General features: G+C 44.0%; 1 protein-coding gene across 11 annotated transcripts in view; it reads left to right on the forward strand.

Annotated features, from left to right (window-relative positions):
* The window catches only part of CIT (citron rho-interacting serine/threonine kinase), a 211,848-nt gene that overhangs the window by 179,451 nt on the left and 9,833 nt on the right, over positions 1-22,564 (forward strand). For 5 of the 11 annotated variants that reach the window (XM_074321913.1, XM_074321905.1, XM_074321906.1 and 2 more), the window contains 18 exons: positions 1,536-1,640; positions 6,521-6,661; positions 7,088-7,195; positions 8,946-9,108; positions 9,385-9,549; positions 12,368-12,505; positions 13,055-13,235; positions 13,928-14,019; positions 14,532-14,636; positions 14,872-15,041; positions 15,806-15,850; positions 16,293-16,373; positions 16,532-16,667; positions 18,115-18,254; positions 19,321-19,413; positions 20,981-21,089; positions 21,256-21,384; positions 21,983-22,063. In XM_074321913.1, coding sequence (XP_074178014.1) covers positions 1,536-1,640; positions 6,521-6,661; positions 7,088-7,195; positions 8,946-9,108; positions 9,385-9,549; positions 12,368-12,505; positions 13,055-13,235; positions 13,928-14,019; positions 14,532-14,636; positions 14,872-15,041; positions 15,806-15,850; positions 16,293-16,373; positions 16,532-16,667; positions 18,115-18,254; positions 19,321-19,413; positions 20,981-21,089; positions 21,256-21,384; positions 21,983-22,063 — 2,182 coding nt within the window. The remainder of the gene's footprint in view (positions 1-1,535; positions 1,641-6,520; positions 6,662-7,087; positions 7,196-8,945; positions 9,109-9,384; positions 9,550-12,367; positions 12,506-13,054; positions 13,236-13,927; positions 14,020-14,531; positions 14,637-14,871; positions 15,042-15,805; positions 15,851-16,292; positions 16,374-16,531; positions 16,668-18,114; positions 18,255-19,320; positions 19,414-20,980; positions 21,090-21,255; positions 21,385-21,982; positions 22,064-22,564) is intronic. The other 6 variants (XM_074321908.1, XM_074321910.1, XM_074321914.1 and 3 more) reach the window with 3 other exon arrangements.

A 22,564-nucleotide genomic window follows, 5' to 3' on the forward strand; every position in this document is an offset into this window, starting at 1 on the left:
CTAATGCTCATTTCGTCGCTGCGGGAACAGGCAGCTCAGCCTCTCCGTGTTGCCAGTCTAGGGACATGATAGGGTCTGATGCCAATGCAAGGCCTCAGTATTCCACATTGGACATGTGCGTCTTCTGTCCATGTAGCCCTCCATGTTGTATTTACAAAATGACATACCAGTGGCTCTCGATCAGAGACATTTCAGGTATTCACACAGACACACTTGTTCACACACACCCACACAAATCTGAATTGTGTATTTTGTATAACTCTTTGTTATTTCATGATTATAAAAGTAATAATTTGGAATTATTTGGAGTCATTGTGGAAAATACAGAAACCACAGAAAACTACAGAAAAAATGACTGGTAATCTGTCATCACTATTATATTGGTGAATTTATTTGTGGTCATTTCTTTGCATGATATATTTATGCATACACATATATATACACACATATATATTACACAAATTTAGGTTCTTACTATGTAAATAGCTTTACATCTTTTTTAAAAAACATATCGCCTAACTAGGGGCTTTTCTTGAATTATTGAAAGTTTTTTGAACATGCAGTTCTAAAAGCAATTACAGAGAGGTACCTATTTTAATCATTCCACTTGTGTCAGAAATTTGAGCTTCTTCCAATTTTTTGTCATTATAAATAACATGGTGATGAATATAAATCTTTATGGACATCTATGATTATTTTCATACCAGAATTTTATAGAAATACAATTATTGGAATCAAGGGTAGAGGCTTGCCACTCAGGAATATTCCTGAGTTCCTTGATACTGACTTATTATTTTTATAACCATGAGGAAAATAAATATATTATTTAGAGATAAGTGAACTCTTTTGTATTTAATTTGAAGAATTTTTTTTTTCTATTTGACTGTTCTTAAAATATTCTACAGCAAAATCCTACCCATCCTTTTAAGACTCCAGACATTCTGATACTATCTTTTCTTTTTTTTTTTTCACTATCTTTTCTTGATACCTGGTAATTCAGGATGAATTTCTCTTCTCCATACCTCTCTTATCAAAATTATCATCTTACAAAGCAGTCACATTATTTGTGTATATGTCTACTTACAGACCACTCTCCGCCTTTGACTTGATGTGAGATCCTTGAGAAAGCTTGTCCATCCTTTCCTCTCCAAAGCCCTTGATATTATCCTGGGCAAGTAGTAAGCAGTCAGCATATGCTTATTATTTAATTCAGCCAAAGTATGTCAGATCGATAAATTCTTGAGCATTTATCCTCTTAGAACTAGTCACAGTTACACACACACACACACACACACACACACACACACACACACGACCCATACCTTAGATATAATATTCTGTTTTCAAAGAATAACCTATATAAAGCTTATCTGTGACGTGGACTTTTGTGGTACACTTTTGAAAAACAGTATTTACGTTCTGACCTTTAGAACTTGATTATTCTTTACATGTGAAGGTTTGTGGATATTTGCAAAAGTTATTAGCATCCTACATTTCTAAATGTGGTATCATGGTCAATTTTTCCAAATGTGCAGCTCAACGATCTGGAGAAGAAACATGCTATGCTTGAAATGAATGCCCGCAGTTTACAACAGAAACTGGAGACTGAACGCGAGCTCAAACAGAGGCTTCTGGAGGAGGTGAGTGAGTGTAAAACACCAGGTAAATAGAGCCAGGTGGAATTTCAAAAGTGAAAATTTGTTGTGTTCAAGTGAGCAGATCCAAATTCGATGTTCAGATTTTGCATTTGGAATTTTTGAGGAAGAGTAAGGTGGTCAGTTAATACTTTCTTGAAGGTATTTAACACATTCAAAGACTGTCAGGAAGGCCAGACGGTCTCTTTGTCATTTGTGTCCTCCCACATGGTGCTTAATAGTGTGTTGAGCCCATGGTGAGTATGTGCCAAGTGGAAGTTTATTAAATATGTGGGTGAATGAATGTTGAGTTAAATTGCCCTTAATATCCAAAGCATATTAAGTTTTCAGGCTGATAAAACATCCATGCAAAATAGCTTCACGCACAGGGCAGAGACTTGATCAGATTATGCAGAGTACCAAATTTCATGAAAACTTTTGAACATTCAGTTAATTCAATTAAAAAAATTAGGCTCTGCTTTTGAGACATCAAATGAAAAGCTCAAATTGATCTCCTAAACCCATCCCTTATGTTATTTGCTGTACTTTTTAGCAGAGATCTAAAAATTGGTAATTAAAGTGATACCTACTTCCAACTCCCAACCAAAGCCCTCTGTGTTGGATCATTAATGATTCTGCTTTGTTCACTAGAATTGACCCACCAGGACAAACGCACTTTATAAAGATATTTCATGAGAAGTTGGCTCTAAGAGTGTTCTGTTTAACCCACAGTGAGCCTGACAGTTCAATTAACCAGAGTACCTATTCTGCTGAATTGAGGTTTTATTGTATGGTACCCATAGTCCCCAAAGGGCTCTGCTGGTAGAAATAATCTTGCTATGCCATTAAGTTTGAAAAATGGGTCAAAAATTTTGCAGGTAAGTATGAAATGTTTGAGAGAACGATACTTTAAAAAATATGGGTGGGAGTTTGGGAGAATCCAGGAGATGGAGATGGTGGTGGTAGCAAAACAATGTCAATGTCCTTATTGCCACTGAACTGTACACTTAAAAATGGCTAAATTTGATATGATGAAAAGTTTTAAATAAACAATGAAAAGCTTTAAATAAAGTGCATTAAATACAGAGGGTGCCAAAAACATGTATACACATTTTCAGAAAGGAAAAAACTATATTAAAATTGTCATACTCAATCTATACTGATAACAAAAGACAAATGTGAGTCACGTTTGACTTCTGCAATGACAAGAGGTACTCAAAGTGGTTCCCATCAGCGTTCAGATTTTTCTGATTATGACAAACTGCTGCTTGAGCAATGTTGACCAAAGTGTCCACTGGTTTACATTTTTTTGGCGCCCCAGGTATATGCATCAGTGGGAAGTTCACCGAAGGCAGCACTAAGAACACTACAGTAGAAACTTTAAAAGTCTATCTGGTGGTCAAATAGAGACTTTCATCAGGAATGAATAGGCACCTGTTGGAAACAGAAAGAACAGAAATAATCAGTGATCTCGCCTGTCCTATTTTCCTCCTGAGGAAGGGAGGTTGACAGCTCCATACTTTGGTCCAAGGTTACATGGTGAGTCAGTGACAACGCTAGGAATAGACAGCTGGAATCCTGATTCAGTCCCCTGATTCTCACTTCTAAACTACATGAGAACATTTCCGGTTTCCCGGTCTATACCTCACAGATAGATGTTTGAGCACAGACATCTGGCTGACATTGAGTTGGAGGCAGATTTCACTGACAGTCAAAATCACTGTGAAACAAAGAATGATCTTTATTGTCCGGATATGGCCAGGATCCTTGCCTGTGGTGTGCGCTCTGTAAGCACGTGACCAAGGGCTCAACCCAGCCGCTCTCTTCATTAGGCACAGAGACTCATTCGTAAACGAGGCCAGAATCAAAGTCTCAGAGCTGGAAAGGATTTTGATGTGTCATCTAGTCCAAATTGCCAGCACTTGTACCTCTGCTCTCTTTATCCCTGCCCCTGGCAGACTTTACTAATGGATCTGTCTCCCAAATCTTTCCTCGTGGGCCCGAGATGGCCTCAGAAGCTTTCTCGGCACGGCACAGTACGGCCACTATCAGTTCACTGGAAGTAATGCTGGAGATGAAAGTCCGTTTGCTAATCGTGGTCAAAGTCATCTCCTGTCCAAGGAAGAGAGTCCTTTTCCCAACATTCCTCACTTCCTTAAACCTTGGCCTAAATACTTAACAGTGACTTTGGACATCGCAACCCATTTTTCAGAAACTCTACTTTTTAGAAAGTCTCTTTTTATTTTGAACTAAAGCCTATAACTTCCATCCATTGGTTCTATTAGGTTGAAACATTTGAAAGTAGAGAGTAGTCTGATATTTCCAACAAAATAGGAGATCAGTATTCAAAGTACTTGATTATTAATCAAAATAACGTTTAATTACCACTTACTATGTGCCAGGTGCCTTCCTGAGTACTTTACATGAAATAATGCATATAGTCCTTGCAACAATTCTGTAACTCCTTTTATTATCTCCAGCTGCTGATTAGATATCTAAATAGCTCTCCCACTCCAAATCGCCTTGTCTTTTCCAAATGAAACATTTCAAGGTGGCGATGTTCTTTTCTGGTACAGTTATCTTTCCAAAGAGAGTTTCTAGGAGTCCATGGGGTCTGAAGAGCAGAATACAGTGGGATATCTCCACCTCCCTTCTGGACTCTGTAAATCGCTGCCGACGACCTGGGTACTTTGGGTGGTTTTATCACACCACTGACACCCATTGACCCGTTAAGTTGCCACCTGCCCTTCCAGAAAAAAAAAATTTTTTTTTACATCTTTATGTTCTGTATTTATTTAGTTTTGTTTTTAAAACACCACCCTATTGAACTATCTCTAGTTGGTTTTGACACATCCTTTCAGCCACCTGAGTGGTTTTACGCTCTGGTTTCCGTCATCCACATCCTTCATATTGCTTCCCAGTGTCCTGTCACCCTCATAAAATTGTTGGACAGATCTAAGCCCATAGCTAAAGCCTTCCTTGTAGTCTAACACTAACCAGGAATAGCCTCCATTTGCCTCTCCCTGGGAAGCAGGTATACATGGTTTGAAAAACAATTCATTGATTGCAAATGTCACTCTTACTTATTTTTTTATTATGGTGAATGGGCAGCCTATTTCTTGGAAAGCTAATGGACAGTTGGTACGTTTATTCTAGAAAAATATTTTGGGCCTGGTTGTCACCAAACAGAGTCTCGTCCCCAGCACTTGCTTCTCTGCTTCCTGCCTAGTAATTAATGTTGTCCTGAAATAGTGGGAAGAAACTAAAGAGAGTAATTTGCAGAAGAAATCGCTTATGCCACAGGGGACGAAAGCTCCCTTGAAGAGGTGTCTTAGCTGTTTTCCTTCCTTTTTTTTAAAATTATTGTTCTAATTTTAGGGGATTCTGTGGTTTGATTCAGAAATTCCAGGTTGGCACCCAGGCCAGGTGATGTCTGGTTAGTAACAGTATCTCTTGCCTTGTGGAGGGCTGATGGGGGAGGGGCTGGCAGAGTAAGTTGTAGCAGGAAAGGCAAATGGGGAAGAGAGGAGGAGAGCACCTGAACTGGATGGGGCAAGAAAGAAGGACAAAGGAGATAGTACGAAACTTCATTAAGTACCTACTATATGCTGGGCATGGTGCTCAGTATGTCACCCCGTGATTGGGGGGGGGGGGGTTATTACATCCACTTTCAGTTGAAGAAACTGAGTCTCCAAGAGGCAGTAAGAAATGCCCATGGTCATTGACGAATAAATGTTAAAGTCATTGTTTAAGCCAGGGTCTCTAATCTTCCAAAGCCCAGCTTCGTTCTCTGACACTGTGATGCCTCAAGGAATCAGCTACCTCGCAAGAGCAAAGGCAGGTGAGGAGTAGAAATGGAAAGAAAAACATAGATGGAGGGAAGTGCAGTAAGACGGAGAGAGAGGGCCAGCGAATTCTGAGGTCAGTGGCTCTCGGCCTGCTGGGCCTGAGAACATTGTCTGTTAGAAAACCCCCATGCTGATGTGTATTGCTCTTTATTAGCAACTTGTCCTTAAGTCTGTAGAGGGTTTGGGCTGCCAGGGAATAGAGTATTTGGGCCACAGCAAGTGTGGTTAGGCTGTAACCCAGGGGTTGGATGAAACCTAGCAGTGTCTCGTCCGGATAGCTGCTCTCTCCTGCCTTTTACAAACAAGCATGTTAGGAGAGAGAGCCATGTAACCAGTGTCTTGATAGCCTGCCCTATTTTTCGGTTGACTTCCATTATAAAAATTGGAGAGATTTCCAGCACAAAACTATTTCCAATATACAAAATTGAGTTTTTTATTTTCTGGGTTTTACCAATGCTTGTACTGAATCTGGGGTCTTCCTCTTCCTTCCTCTCCACACTGTAAAAATATCTTCTACAATTATGGCTATTGGTGTGCTTGTTGGGGTTCCTCATCCTGATGAGGTGCCCTATAAGGTAGAGGTGATGTGATCCCCTTTGTATATTCCACACTGCCGGGCAAAGCGATTTCTCATAACTGAAATCCTAAAAACGAAAAATAAGGACAAATTGGAACTTAGTTGTCAAGGTACTAAGTTGCACTGCCTTAGATGTTGACGTGGATAGCTCAGACTCTAAAGTACCAACGTACCCTTAATTGCAATTCTGACTGGGAAGGCAGACCCACCAGCGTGGACTTCCTGGTATGGAGGGCATCCTGTGACTTGCTGGCCATCAGCGATTTCTGTGCAAATTCTTTGAAACCGTGCATACATCATTTTGGACTAGAAGACAATTGGTAATTCTGGAATGAGATGATTTCAGAAGCTGGACTTTTGGTGCCAGGCCTGAAATTAGTTTGGTAATAGGAACAGTATGGGAACGAGTCGTGTTATGAGTGGTACGGACGGAGCCTTTCTCTGGCCTTTCTTCCCACCAGCAAGCCAAGTTACAGCAGCAGATGGACCTGCAGAAGAGTCATATTTTCCGTCTGACTCAAGGGCTGCAAGAAGCTCTAGATCGGGCTGATCTGCTGAAGACAGAAAGGAGCGATCTGGAATATCAGCTAGAAAACATTCAGGTGAGACCTGGCAAAGGGAATTTACTTAAAAATCGTCTGTGGAGGCCAAGCGTGATGGCTAAAAGCCATCTAGTGAGATGGCCAGGATCTTTATGTTGTGCGCTCTTGTGTATTTCCCCCAAATATTTCATTACGAAAATTTTCAAACATTTAGAGACGTTGGAAAATTTCTATTATGATTACCCTTTAGATTCTACTATTAACCACTTGCTATTTTTACTTTTTTACCTCCCTATCCATCCATCAATCCTTTTTTTCTTTTTTTTTTTTTGCTATAAGACGAAGTAAAGAAATATTGAACCTGTGTGCTTGTGTTGAAGTTTCACGTGCTAGCATCCTAACAACTTTTTAATTTTCTTAAAGTACCAAATTTAAAAGCACACTTCTTTCTGGGTCTGAGGCTGTTTTTGTTTTCATGAATTTTAGGTTCTCTATTCTCATGAAAAGGTGAAAATGGAAGGTACTATTTCTCAACAAACCAAACTCATTGATTTTCTGCAAGCCAAAATGGACCAACCTGCTAAAAAGAAAAAGGTGGGTCAAAGTGTTGGGAAAGTGGGGAGTTGACATTTTTGCCATATCATTAAGATTCAGTGAATACCATGGTGATAGCCAATCCAAGGAACATCGAAGAAAACAAAATGTACATTTTCTTATTTGGGGGCTGAAAAATAGGTTTTGAGAGCATCAGAATAGCCCTTAAAGAGAGGGTATCATTATCAAGTATGTAACAAACTATGTTCATGGCCTTTAAAATTGTGCCTGTCTTTGTTAAGGGAGTGATTTTTCTTTTTCCTAAGCAGCTGGGGCAGGGGTGGTAGTAGAGAGAAAGGTTTATAGGCAGGTCAATACATAGGACTCCAGAGGGGTTCTCAGCTCACCTGTATGGGACTCTAGAGAGATTTCAGATCACGTGTATGAAACTCGGGAGAGATTACAAATCAAGTGTATGGAACTCTGGAGAGATTACAGATCACGTGTATTGGGCTCTAAAGAGATTACAGGCCATGTGTGAAGATTCTAGAGAGATTACAGGTCACATGTATGGGGCTCTAGAAAAGACTAGATGTCATCTGGCCAGTCCTTTTGATTGGCTCACGAACAGACTGGGACCCAGAGAGTTGAAGTGATCTGCCTTAAGTGCCCAACTGGACACGTATACCCTCCACCGAGCACTGCTGCATCCACTGAAAGTTGTCACAGACAAATTAAAAACTGTGGCTAAAAACAAAATAAAAAACAAACGCCAAAAAAACCCGACATGAAGAAACAGCTATGGACAAGGTTTTATATATATAGCTACACATGGGAAGATTTCTTTTAATAAGCCCAAAACACGCTTCCCTAAACCACAGAAGCCCTCCTACTGGGTTTAGCCAAGTGTTCTCAGTTTTAAAAGGTCTCTGAGGAGCTCCCAGTTTCCTTCCAAAGCCATTCCTGCACCAGAGTAGCAGTGGCAGCAGTTTTACAGGAAGGGCCTCTGATGACTTAGAATAATGAGGAGTGGACAGAAGTGGGCAGTTGGTGTCAGTGTTTGTTCCCAGCGCTGAAGGGGAGGAGAGCTACACTCGGAAGCAGCCACCTCCTAAGTGGTCGCTGCCGGGGAGGAGTGTCTTGCATGCTGTGTGACTGTCTGTGCTGGTTATGCTCATGATATTTAATCTTTTTTATTTTAGCAGTGGACTGTTATCGGATTATGTCACTTGATGTAGTTAGGGTGTTTCCATTGTTTTTTTTGTTTGTTACTTTTTTTCAGTCACATTGTTCTGTTTTCCTTTTTTTCTTCCACGTACATTCCACGTTCCATTTGCATTTTTTTGAAGTCCCTTGTTTTGACATCATTTTAGCAAACTCCGTGTTTTGTTTTTTTTTTAAACACTCTTCTCTGTGTCTTGTAACCAAGCATCATGAGACAAATTCAAGGCAAGAGTGATTTCTGAACCATCTCTCCTGACTCCCTCCTCCACTTCCATTTTATGAGGGTAAAGAATCGGGAAGTGGATTCCTTCTTGGGAATGATCAAGGAAGAGGTGGTGGCAATTCAAGCATCTTTAACCCTCTTGGTGAAAACTTCCGCACCCCTATTTTTTTTTTCCAGCCGGCTGGAATGGGCTGGGACTCAGTCTCCCCCCTTTCCCCCCTTCACATGCCATTTTCACTAAATCCGCTTACAGTGAGTATGTTCCTGGCTTTCGTGGTGTGCCCCTCCCGAGTCAGAGTCCCTTTAGCTAGTTTAAAGTGCCAGTTTCCAGGAGTTAGGAGATATCTCTGTTTCCATTGCTAGGGTTTATTTAGTCGACGGAAAGAGGACCCTGCTTTGCCCACACAGGTTCCTCTGCAGTACAATGAGCTGAAGGTGGCTCTGGAGAAGGAGAAAGCTCGCTGTGCAGAGCTAGAGGAAGCCCTTCAGAAGACCCGCATCGAGCTCCGGTCCGCCCGGGAGGAAGGTAGGGAGGCTCTCTGTGCAAAGTGCTGTGAAAAGGCGGAGGACCGATCTCAAGGAGATTGGCCGGGATTCGTTCAGCATCAGTATTTATGGCCCATAAGCTTTCAGTCCGCACATCCCAAGTCTGAAACATTCACGGCATCCTTGGTGTGGCCGACTTGGTACAAGGCGTGTCTTTTTGGTTTGGGGTCCTTGAAAAGATAGCCCAGGGGCAGTCCGCTGGGCTTAGGCCTCTAGATGGCCCGGCTAATCGAAAGGCATTGAACTGTCTCCCCAGCTGCTCACCGGAAAGCGGCAGACCACCCTCACCCATCTACTCCAGCCACTGCGAGGCAGCAGATTGCCATGTCTGCCATCGTGCGGTCGCCTGAGCACCAGCCCAGTGCCATGAGCCTGCTCGCCCCGCCATCCAGCCGCAGAAAGGAGTCTTCAACACCAGAGGGTATGTTCCCAAGCAGCCATCTGGGTTTTGTCAACATTTTTTTTTTTTTGGTCAACATTTTTCCCCCCCCCCATCGACTAAGAAACGCAAACATATGGTAAAAATGATAAGTAATAATATTTAGGGATAAAGACTGAGCAGGAAGTCTTCTCCCATCCCCCCCAATCCTAGTTCCCTTACCCAGAATCAGCCATTGTATTCTTCCAGCAATAGTTCATGCATGGAATTGCATGTCTATATTATCCATATATCTTATATAATTACATTTAAAGAGTATAAGAAAATAAGCATATTTTTCTCAGCCCTTTGTTCTCTTGTAAATATCATAGCACACTATGCTACACAGTGCAAAACACCTTTCTTCTTTCAGTTAGAATGTCATCTTAGGCCGCTTCATATTCACACACGTGGGTGGACCTCATCCTTTTAAAGGGTTGCATAGTATTCCACAGTGTGGGTATACGATTCACCTATGAAGTCGGACCCCTATTGATGGACATTTAGGTTATTTCCAATTGTTTGTTACCATACACACCCACGTCTCGCCCCTCTATGGGCATTTTGGTTGTAGGATACGTTCTTAAGAACTAAATCGTTGGGTTTAAAGGTTATGTGCAGTTTGAGTGTTGATAGTTTCTGCCAATTTATTAGGTTGGTGCAAAAGTAATTGCGGTGTTTGCAATTTTTGTAACCTTTTAAACCGCAATTACTTTTGCACCAACCTAATATATTCCTACTAACAGTGTAAGGAGTTTTCTTTGTGGTCTCAAAAGTACTCTGATCGCCTAGAGATGAAAAGGACATCGAGGCCAAGGAAGGTGGTTTGGAAAGTCTTAGGCTGAATGGAGTAGAGCTGTCATTTAGCGTCATGGTATCACCATCAAACCTACTTTAGGTGTAAATCTGGATAGCATTTTGTTGTTGTTTTTCTTTAATGGTGATGTCATCATGTTTCCTGTGTTTATATAACCCTGCATTAAAGAGCTTTTCTCTTAAAGACATCAAAATGGTGATGGTAACACAGGAAAGAGTGGTTTCTGGCCCTGGCATCCATTGACACAGCTGCATAGTGATCACTGAGTAGTGGTCACCTGAGTAGTTTGGTGACACTAAGCACCTCCTTTGGGTGTGTCGCACGCGAGCAGTTTCAAAGTGCGTGCATGTTATTTATTCCTTCCAATTTCGTGACGGAGGGGGATGGCGTTATATGGAGAACACAATTTGGATTCAGAAATTTGGAGCCTGAGCTTTTCTCTCCATTGAAAGCTGCCTTTAATTAGTTCAAGGTTATTATTGAGAAGGGGCCTATTCAATGAAAAAAAAAATCAATCTGAATTTTAACAGACAGGAATATTAACATAAGAATCGGTGTTTTGAAGATTAAAAGTTGGGTTTTTCACAAAAGGAGGTTATTCATGAAAGGACGACATAAAGGGAGAATTCTTCAGTCAGTTTCTATATTTAATAATTAGAAATTCTGTAATTCATAATAGTGATTTTTAAACTGGATTCTGAGATGCTCTAGATACATGATTTCATCTGGAACACAAAGTGCTCATGACTAAAATATTTACAGTCATTTGACTTAAAAGCATATGTTTCTTTGTAAAAGCCCACAAACATCTATACTATCACATCGTCAATCTCCTACTGGTAATGTTCTTTAAAGAACCCTAATTCCTAATGACCAGGTAGTGGAGATTTTAAGTTCATTCATATAAATCTAGCTGCATCTGTTAGTGTTAATAGTTTCCCAAGCAGTAATTAACCTGGTCTAGTAGTTGAACAACTTTATTTATTGAGAGAAATTCACATACCACACTATCTCCTTATTTGAAATGTACAATTCAGTGTTTTTTTTTGTTACATTTACCAGGTTGTACAAACGTCACATTCTAATTTTTGAACATTTTTTTGGCCCCACCCTTTTTCACCCCAAAATATTCTATCCCCATAAGCAGTCACTTCCCATTTCCCCTTCTTTCTAGTCTCTGGGAATCACACTTCTGCTTTGTATCTCTATGGATTTGCTATTCTGGACATTTCATAAAAATGGATTCGTACCACATGTGGCCTTTTGTGTCTGGCTTTTTTCACTGAGCATAATTTTTTTGAGGTTCACCCATGTTGTAGCGTATATTAGCACTTCCTTTTTCATGGCTGGATAAATATTCTATTGTATGAATAGTTCATCTTGTTTATCAATTAATCCATTGATGGATATTTGGGTTGTTTCCGTTTTTTTGGCTATCATAAATAGTGCTGCTATGAACATTTGTGTCCAGATTTTTGTGGCTACATATGTTTTTAGTTCTCTTGGGCATATACCTATGAGTGGAATTTCTGGATCATATGGTAATCCTGTTTAACTTTTCTGGGAACTTTCGGACTGGGTTCCAAAGTGGCTATGCTGTTTTACATTCCCGCCAACCATGTATGAGGGTTCCAGTTTCCCCACATCCTCACCAACACTTATTTTCAATATTTTTAATTCTAGACTTCCTAGGGAGCGTGAACTGGTATCTCATTTTGGTTTTGATTTGTGTTTCCCTGATGACTAATGAAATTGATCATCTTTTCATTTGCTTGTGGGTCATTTGTTGATCTTCTTTGGAGAGATGCCTATTCAAATCCTTTGCTCATTTTAAATTGGGTTATTTGTCTTTTTATTATTGAATTTGTAAGGGTTCTTTATATAGTCCCATGTCAGAGATCTGATTTGCAAGTTGTTGTTTTTCCCCGTTCTGTGGGTTGTCGTTTCACTTTCTTGATGGTATAATTTGCAGCACTCTAATGAGCTTTAAACATTTTCCTCCAGAATTCAGTCGGCGTCTTAAGGAACGCATGCACCACAATATTCCTCACCGATTTAACGTAGGACTGAACATGCGAGCCACCAAGTGTGCTGTGTGTCTGGATACTGTGCACTTTGGACGCCAGGCATCCAAATGTCTCGGTAAGAGCAGCGGCTGTGCGTTCGTCATGGGCACCTGTGTGTCTCCATCTAAAGAAGTCTATCCAGTGGAGGTGGTTTTTTTTTCCGTTTTAAATTCCTTCTCATGCAGTGCATTCATTTGCAAGCTTTTAGTTTCAGTGGGAGGATGCTATTTTTCTCCCGTGAAAAGAGTGAGTTTATACCTGTTTTCAGCTCATGTCTCCAACTCCCTGTGCAAAATGCCTTGGGCTTTGCTAATTTCCAGCCTTCTTTTCACCCACCTGGTCTCACCCTACCTTTAGGCTGTGTGCCTGCTCCAACTGAAACGTGCAAATGTATCCTTTACACACACCTGTTTGTGACAGCCTGGGAGAAACCAGGAAAATGGGGCTGAGAACACTTGGCTCTCTCATTTCCTCTCTCTGTAGGAGCCTGGCTCCTGGGCAAGTTAGGTGTTACGTGGATGACAGGGCCAAGCTGACTGAGCCGGCAGGGGGTTGGCTGCTGGAGGAAGGAAATGGTCCAGGATCCACCAGGCAGCTTTTCAGGTTGTTCATTGCTTTGCCCTAGAATGTCAGGTGATGTGTCATCCAAAGTGCTCCACGTGCTTGCCAGCTACCTGTGGCCTGCCCGCCGAATATGCCATGCACTTCACTGAGGCCTTCTGCCGTGACAAAATGAACTCCCCAGGTCTCCAGACCAAGGAGCCCAGCAGCAGCTTGCACCTGGAAGGGTGGATGAAGGTGCCCAGGTATCACTGCAGGGTGGCTCGGGCTGGGGCGGGTACTGGTGAAGAGTGACAGAACATGCTACCCCAAAAGAGGCCACTCTGGGATAGAGATTATTTTGAGCTAAAGGCACTTGAGAAAACAGCAGGCACGAGACGGACACTGTGACCTCCCTTTCTCTTCCTGAAAGGAGGACATGAAACTGCCACGTCAAAACTGCCCTTCCACATCCCAGGGGAAAAGACACCTTTTAGTCACCAGAGGCGGGGAGTCCAGGCCAGCCTAGAGAAATCTGCAGACAGGCCCTGTTAAAGTAACCCCATGTTTCTATAGCCCCCCTGTGCATTTTAGTCACTGGTTCACAGTGATGACTCGGTTCGACCGAGTAGACGAGCTTTTGGGCCTATCTGCTTTGGGGACCTCTGTTCTCTTATGGAAATGCCCACGTACATGTAAAACACAATGTGTATGCCTGTTTCCTGCTCATCTGTCTGATGTCAGTTGAATTCCTAGGCCAGCCATAGAACCTAGAGGGGTGGAAGGAAGTTTTTCATTCCTGACACGGGCATGGAAGACCACAAGCCATTCCCATCCCTGGTGTTTTCTAGGGAATTCTAGGGAAGTCTTGTCTAGGATTTCCTCCCCACCCCCGCCCCCTTCCTCCCACCCGATTCTTCCAAGTTCAAACATTTCTCCTCCATCTCTATTTTCCCAGGAATAACAAACGAGGACAGCAAGGCTGGGACCGGAAGTACATTGTCCTGGAGGGATCGAAAGTCCTCATTTATGACAATGAAGCCAGAGAAGGTAAATTAGTGGTTCAGGGGGAATTTCATTGCACGCGGTTGACCCAGGTCTCCCCAGTCTCGGCGTGAAGGCTTTATTTTTCGGACTGCGTTGCAAGCCTTCTGCGATGTTCCATTTTTGAAAATTAAAAACCAAATGACTTCGCTAAAGGTTATTGGTACGATACTCACGTCTATAGGTCTCCCCTCTGAAGACCCTGCAGGGTGCTGCCCCGAAGATTCTACCTGCTAATACACCTTCCGAGAACTTCTGCCTCAGTCAACTAACCCATAAATCCGCATCGTCATCAGAAATTTGACTGTGCTACTCATCTGACACACATTATTTTTTTTTTATCTTCCCTCTCTGCCTTCTCTGCACACCCTTTCCTCCTTTGTTCTCGTGTGCCTGCCTGTCTTTCCACGCATACTGTCTCTCTCGCCCCTCCCCCTCTTTCTCTTCTCCTCTCTTCTCCCCCTTGTTCTTGTTCCTGTTCTTTGGTTTTTCTTTCTGCCCTTCCTGTTTGCACCAAGCTGGACAGAGGCCGGTGGAAGAATTTGAGCTGTGCCTTCCCGACGGGGACGTATCTATTCATGGCGCCGTTGGTGCTTCTGAACTTGCAAATACAGCCAAAGCAGGTGAGGAGACGTGGGGGAGCCCCACCCCGGAGGTGGGCTTGAGCTTGATACATCAGCATGGGCAGGAGGGGGGCCACATGGGCAATTGGCCTGCAGAGCAGGCCCACCCATCTCAAGTCCCCTGTCTTCGCCGTACCTGGGACTTGGCACAATCTCTGCTATTTCAGGGCCCTCCGTCCCAGCGGGAGTGGGGGAAATCCACACCCAACCCTGTGTTCTCTGTCGAATCTCCTAGATGTTCCATACATACTGAAGATGGAATCTCACCCCCACACCACCTGCTGGCCTGGGAGAACCCTCTACTTGCTAGCTCCCAGCTTCCCCGACAAACAGCGCTGGGTCACCGCCTTAGAATCAGTTGTCGCAGGTGGGAGAGTTTCTAGGGAAAAAGCAGAAGCCGATGCTGTGAGTATGAAAACGGGCACTGGAGCTTGTCTTTGCAAAGTGGGCTGACCTGGTGGGAGTCCTGCTGGCTGCCATGATGTCCCTTGGCCTCCTTCTCTGGAGGGTGACAGCTGGAGACTGGCATGCCCTGGAGTTTTGTGGTGATAGAGAGACAGGCTCTGAGGCGGCGTGTCTGGCATCACAGGTGCTCCCGCCACAGCCCTTTAGAATGGGGGCGTCAGCACCGTCAGCCAACTCGTGGGGTGCCAGAGACCTTCACGACAGCAACACAGCAGCTCGTGTGCTTAGAAGGAAATCCTCTCTCGTTTACTCTGATAAGTTTATTCGGTTTAACGGCTTAAGTTACAAGCACTTTGGTCATGATGCAGCACAAAAGGCTGCTGCCAGCCATGCCTACCTCAGGGAGGCCTTTCATAACCTTCTCACTTGCTGCCACACGATTTGCTCTTCCGTAGGCTGGTTTGAAATCCTACTCATCCTCAAGATGTTAGAAACGTAGGTGTGCTTTGATTGGCAGCACTCCTCCTGGAACGGTCCAGGATAGAAACAGGGCTCTTTGCTCATTGGCCTTTTCTGCACCAAAGACCCAACAGCTCTTTTCAAACACTCAGCTCCTAATAAACACTTTGTTAGGATTGGAAAATCGTTAACCAGGAGCCTCCTGATAAGGAGCTCTGCTCACTGGGTAGATTTGTTTTAATGACCTGTTCGTTGTTACACGTGTAAACCTTTTACTGAAATCCACATTAATATGTGTGCAATAGGGCCGTGACTGTATTTCCTACGAGCTTCTGCCTGCGTGGGTTCAGGTAAAGAGATTCAGAAGCTTGTTGGTTTGCTGCTGACGCTCTGCTTTGTATTGTGGCTGCAGCCTGCAGGGGAAGGAGCCGTCCATGTGGCTTATTAACCCTTTGCAGGTGACACCTCTTTAGCTTCAGCTGACCTCCTGCCCAAGAATCTCTCTACGTCTACTACACATTTATTTCTACATCCAAGCGGAGTTATAACTCTGATGCTTCATTAACAACCACCCCAGAAGTAGCAATAAGATTCACGTCTTGCCTTTTGAGTTGAGATCAAAAGATGAGCAGATGTGCGGTTTCTGAGCTTTTTTCAGGAGAAACTTCGCGTTCTTCCGGGTGTTAAACTTCTCTCCATTCTTGCTTTTGTCTCTCTGGCTGGGTAGTCATGAATAGTTCAAGCTCACCATGTCCTCTTTTTCTTTCTCCTTTTTCTTTCACATGTGAAAAGAAATTGCTTGGAAACTCCCTGCTGAAACTGGAAGGTGATGACCGTCTAGACATGAACTGCACACTGCCCTTCAGCGACCAGGTAATGACCTATTTTGGTCACTGTCAGCTGGCGTCTGGCAACAGCCACATGCAGTCAAGAAGGAAAGGGCTGCGTCGGCTTTGTTGCCCTTACCATTTGGGGTTGTGATGGTGACGAGATGATGCTTATGTTCTACCTCTGGACTTCTGCCCTCGCAGGTGGTGCTGGTGGGCACCGAGGAAGGGCTCTATGCACTGAATGTCTTGAAAAACTCCCTCACCCACGTCCCAGGCATTGGAGCAGTCTTCCAAATTTATATCATCAAGGACCTGGAGAAGCTACTCATGATAGCAGGTGGGAGGCCCAGGCCGTGGCACTGTTTCTTCACTTGTAAGGACAACTGTTTGAAAGGCGAAGGGCATGCTTGTGAAATGCGGGGGTTGGCCCTCCTGTTGGCAGGCTGGACCAGAGGCAGCTCTTTTCTCTGAGTCCCTGTGCCTGCCCAAGCCGATGGCTCTCTTTGTTCAGAGTCCCGTTTCCTTGGGGTCCAGGATAGCACAGGCTGACAGCCCCAAGGAACATCTCACCATTGTGCCACGTGAAGACCCTTTGTCCTCATCACGTGAATCCCACCGTGAGCCATGACCTTCTGAGAGCTTGCCTGCCCTGTTGTACGTTGTCTCTAGTTTCTCTTTGACCTCTCAGAGACCCTTCTAGATGCACATGTTCATGTTTGGCCACATTTTTTCTCTCCCCCCCACCCCTGCAGAGATGTGCCCACACTATCACTGTTTTTGAACCGAGAGTCAGTTGCAGCTGTGACCCCAAGTTCTTCAGTGTATCACTTCAGAACAAGGGCATTATTCTCTTGCGTAATCATGGCAAAATTCTTTTTCTCTCTCTTTATTTGCGGTACTATTTATTTTTTTTAAAGGGAAAAACAGTAGTTGATTGGCTCAACATTTGAAACGTCCATAGTTAGGTCTTGTTTTAGGCACAACTGGATGGATTCAGGGCCTGAAGTAATAGGGTCAGCACCTGGCTTTTCTTGCACTCTCAGCTCTTCTCCTCTGCTCGCCTGCTTTGTTTGTTTCTTTCTTCTTGTTTGCTTTCCTTCCTTTGCTTCCTTTCCTGCCTGCCTCCTTTCTTTCTTCTTTAGAGCAATTTTAGGTTCACAGCAAAACTAAACAGAAAGTACAGAGATTTCCCATTAGACCCCTTCCCCCACACACGTAGAGCTTCCCCCCACGATCAACATCCCCACTGGAGCGGGACATTTGTTACAACTGATGAACCTTCATTAATTGATGTGTCATTGTCACAGAAACTCCATAGTTTTCGTTAGGGTTTGCTCTTGGTGTTGTCTATTCTGTGGGATTGGACAGATAGGCAATGGCACGTACCCTCTATTATAGCTTCATACGGCATAGTTTCACATGGTACAGTTTTGAATCCAGGGAGTTTAACCCTTGCTGTAGCACAACTATATAAAAGGTCCCCTCATGGTTCCTAGCACATTCTTTTTTTACTTTGGTGGGGAACATGTTTGAAAGTACAGTTCATGTTCTCCAATTTCATGTCTGCAGAATTTTTTTTCTCCCAGAATTTTGACTAAGACACCAAATGCTTTCATTTTAGATCTAAAACTTGGGCCTAAACGGTGCTTATAGGAATCTGTGGAAAACGTAGTCCACCCGTGTGGCTTTGCTGGCTTTTATTTGTGAATAGAATTAGAACTGCCATCCCGTGACTTTGCTTAACGGCCTCCCACTGACCAAGAAGCTGTTCATTTTCTCCTTAGGAGAAGAGCGGGCTCTGTGTCTTGTTGACGTGAAGAAAGTAAAGCAGTCCCTGGCACAGTCTCACCTTCCTGCCCAGCCGGACATCTCGCCCAACATTTTTGAAGCTGTCAAGGGCTGCCACTTGTTTGCTGCTGGCAAGGTAAGCTCTCTCAGAGCCTCAGCTGGCGGAATGTTTAGCTCATTAATTTTCAGGTCTTTTTTTTCTCTCTAATACAAACATTTTAGGGCTATACATTTTCCTCTAACTACGATTTTAGTTGCACTCTGTAAATTTTTATTTATTCCACGTATTTTAAAATTTCTTATGAATTTTTTTCTGTGAATAATGGGTTACTTAGAAATGTGCATTTCAGTTTCTAAAAACCAGTTTTAAAAAAATTGTAAGTTGATTTCATGATAATGTTTGAAATATAAAAAAAAGGTATGGAGTATATATGTCAGTTATAAAATTTTAACAAATAATATAAACATCCACAAACTCACTACCCAACCCGAGAGATAGAACGTTACCAACAACGGGCATTTTCCTGTGTGTTCCTCCCCTATCACATCCCATCTCCCTCTACTCACCCTGCCAACTGCTTACCTTCACCTCAGGACTGATTTGAGCAATAAGATTTTCACCCTTAGTGAAATGACAAAGATCTAGTTGTACAAGGTGAAGTCAGAAGGACTCAACTGTTCTAGAAAGAAAGTTTTGATGTAGAACTCTGTATACACAGATCTTAGTTAAGAACTTTTCTCTTTGGACCAAAACCTCCTCTAAATTCTTATAGCAATTTCTACTGCCTTTCCCCTCCCTGAGGGTAAGATGGTCAAAAGAATCTATCTCCAGCAAAGGATACATACGCAGAAAATGTGTCTGTGAGCAGGTGGATTTCCTGAGCCTTTCTCTGCATCTCTGTTAAGTCAGTGGTTCTTGACCAGGGGTGATTCTGCCCCCCAGGGACATTGGGCAATGTCTGGAGACATTTTTGGTTGTCATAACTGGCCATTATTGGCATCTAATAGGTAGAGCCCAGGGTTGCTGCTAAACATCCTGTAATGCACGGAACAGCGGCTCATCATAATCAGTTATTTGGTCCAAAGGGTCTGTAGTGCCAAGGTTGAAACAGCCGGCTCTAAATTGATGCTCTTTTCCTATTTTTCTTACGGGTCAGTATATACACCAGTGACATGCTTCTTTTTCCCCAATTGCTTTTCAGATCGAGAACGGGCTCTGCATCTGTGCAGCCATGCCCAACAAAGTCGTCATTCTCCGTTACAACGAAAACCTCAGCAAATACTGCATTCGGAAAGTAAGTCCAAGGCCCCGCCTGTCCTGCTCTCCCTGCGAGCTGGGGTGGGAAGTGTGCTGGCTTAGGGGACAGCGTGTGTCTGGTCCCTTCACCGTACAGTCCTTCAGCCTGGGTGACCTCGTTATATTATATATAGAGACGCCTTCCTTCCTGGAGGAAGCTCCAGAGCCACTGATAGCTACAGTTTCTCCCTCTCCCTTTCCTTCTCCTGTTTGTGAGCTGCCTCTCCAGCCAGCCTAGTGAACCCAGCCTTTTGTTAAGGCAGAAAGGACGCTGGCTGATGGAGGAGACGCTTCTTTTGAACCAGGAGGAAAAGGAAAGAGATCTCTCTGAGAAGCTGTCAGTCCCTGGTGGCACTTACCAGAATCTTTCTCAGATCCTAAAAGTTTCTATTAATAAGCTTTGGAAAAGCCAGTGTTTCAGTATGTAATTAGGGAGCTGATTCTCCTCAGAGCTGAGTGAGTTGTGAAGATGATTGCAGTGTGGACAAGCTACACGTTAGCTCCTTATTTTTGTATTGCTTCTGGAGAAGGCTGTCTGTTGTCTCTAGCCAAAGAATGTTCCACCCATCATAAGCCTGGTTCATTTCAGGTGCTTTCATGATTAGTCTCAAAAGTAAAACGAGGGATGAATATATAAGGGTCATTACCTGTTAGAGAAACTGTCTTATCCTGGATGGGCTATTGTCAGTTTACTTTGTGTTTTTATTGAGCACCTACTGGTGCCAGCCACTGAGCTGCCTACTTTACACTTTTCACAACAATTCAGAGAAGCAAGGGTGGCAATCCCCAATTTCAGGTAAGACAGTTGAGGCTGGCTGAGATCCCAAGTTACAAAGTTGAGACCAAAACTAACGTGCGATTTTCCCCTACCATTTCATTATGCCATGCTACCGAAATGTTTCTTCATACTTAGTAGGTAATCCAATAAGTATTCAGTGGTTATGATAATGCCGATTAGAATTTGAACTGTTAGCTTCAGTGGAATTCTCATAAATCATTGCTTCTTTCTAATCCCTAGCCACTAGTTTGAATAAGCCTGTCTAGGTTTTTGAAGCCATTAGGATTGGCTGAAAGCACGTGGAAGAAACTAGGAAGCAGATGAGTCAGATCGGTGACAACAATGGTGATGGTAATAATTACATAGGTAATAGAGGTTCAAAATAGAAATGTAGAAGCTGGAAAAAAGAAGGAAACTAAAGCCACTCCCTCCAGCCACCGCTGTTAATAGTTGGTGTATTTTTCCAGGCATTTTCCTCTGATAAGGATGCTGTCTTTTTAAAGCTCTTTTTTTCAATGCTACCTTTTCGTTGACATGCTGTTTGTGACCCTTGTCTGGCCACAGTTTGACCTTATTTTCTTAGTCTGGCGTCACAAAGACCCAAAGGTAGCAAAGGGTTCATCCGTCCTCAGTGGACGTGAGGAAATTGAATGTGCTTTGTGTGACCGACCCCTTGAACAAGTCCAGTGGTGACTGTCCATGAGGCTCAGTTAGATACCCAAGGCAGAAATGTGGCTGCCCTGTGTCAACAGTCACAATCTCCTCTTCTGCCCTCTGTCTGTCTCAGGAGATAGAGACCTCAGAGCCCTGCAGCTGCATCCACTTCACCAACTACAGTATCCTCATCGGAACCAATAAATTCTACGAAATTGACATGAAGCAGTACACGCTTGAGGGTAGGGCCCGCATGGTCCCCAGCCCACGCGTGCTCCCCAGCCCACGCGTGCTCCCCAGCCCACGTGTGCTCCCCAGCCCACGCGTGCTCCCAGCCCATGCACCGCTCCGGCCCTGCCGTCACCTGCGGCCTGTTCCTGAAGCCCCGCTTCTCACCTGCCTTTACAGAGTTCCTGGATAAGAACGACCACTCCTTGGCGCCGGCTGTGTTCGCCTCGTCTTCCAACAGTTTCCCTGTGTCAATCGTGCAGGTGAATGGCGCAGGGCAGCGGGAGGAGTACCTGCTCTGCTTCCACGGTGAGTTGGCGCCCCCTGCTGTGTGAGCGCTCAAGGGCACCGGGTGTCCCAGCCTGGGTCCACGGGGGCTGGCGGCGTGGGTTCCAGCTGCCACCAAGGTCCCCTCGGGGTCCCCTGCCCCCCGCCAGGGCGCTAGCCTGGTACAGTTCTGTTATATTCTCTCCAAAGAGCAGGCAGGTCTTTCTTTCTCTGTCCTTCACTTCTTTCTCTCCCTTTCGTTCCTTTTTCTCTCCCCTTTTCCTTCCTTCTTTTTTTCCTCTCCTTTTTCCCCTCCAAATCTCCGGGTCTGTCTGTCTCTTCTTGCCTATCTCTGGGTCTCTGTTTTTCTCCCTTCCTCCCGGTCCTTCTCCCCACCCGTCCTCCTTCCTTTTCCCTTTTCTTTTCCTATTTCCTCCCCACCCCACCCCCCTTTCCCTTCAACTCTCTTTTTTTAAACAAATCACAGAGATGTGGCTCAGCAGAGGTCCTTAGGTTTTAATGAGCCAGTGAAATCTGGCCAGTGGTCCCCTGGGCTTGATTCCTTCTTCCATCAAAATGTGTGTCGTGGACACTCCCTGCCTGGCTATGCTGATTCCCCCCCGGGCTCTGACTCTTGCAGAATTTGGGGTGTTCGTGGATTCTTATGGGAGACGTAGCCGCACAGACGATCTCAAGTGGAGTCGCTTACCTTTGGCCTTCGGTAAGTAAGGCGAGATGTGGGGGGGCGGTCTTCTGGTAGCCGCGTGTGTCCTGGGAAAGAACTGCTGGTGGGATTCTTTTTGGCCTAAGCACTGTGCTTGTGGATTCCATTAGACACCAAACACCACATGAAGTAGTCACCTGAATGAGTGTTCGGGGCAAAGCTGCATCGTCCAAACCCAGTGAAGCGTTTGTTAGGCTCTCATGCTAGAAAGGACCCGTTCTCTGTGAGTTGAGTTAAATCATTTCAAAGGCAGCATAGTGCCCATGGCATAGCTGAGCACTTCTCTGTGTTATCAGCTCTCATTCGGCAGAGCACTCAGATCACAGCCATTCTTTCTGTAAGTGTAAACAATGCTGTGATGAACATCTTGTACTAATCTTTATGAACTTGTCAAATCGTATCCTCTGCTCATAAGTCCTAACAGGGGACTTGCTGAGTGAAAGTGTAAACACACACACACACACACACACACACACACACAATTACGTACATACCTGT

Source organism: Rhinolophus sinicus, linkage group LG16, assembly GCF_036562045.2.
Source record: "Rhinolophus sinicus isolate RSC01 linkage group LG16, ASM3656204v1, whole genome shotgun sequence".
Lineage (NCBI taxonomy): Eukaryota > Metazoa > Chordata > Mammalia > Chiroptera > Rhinolophidae > Rhinolophus > Rhinolophus sinicus.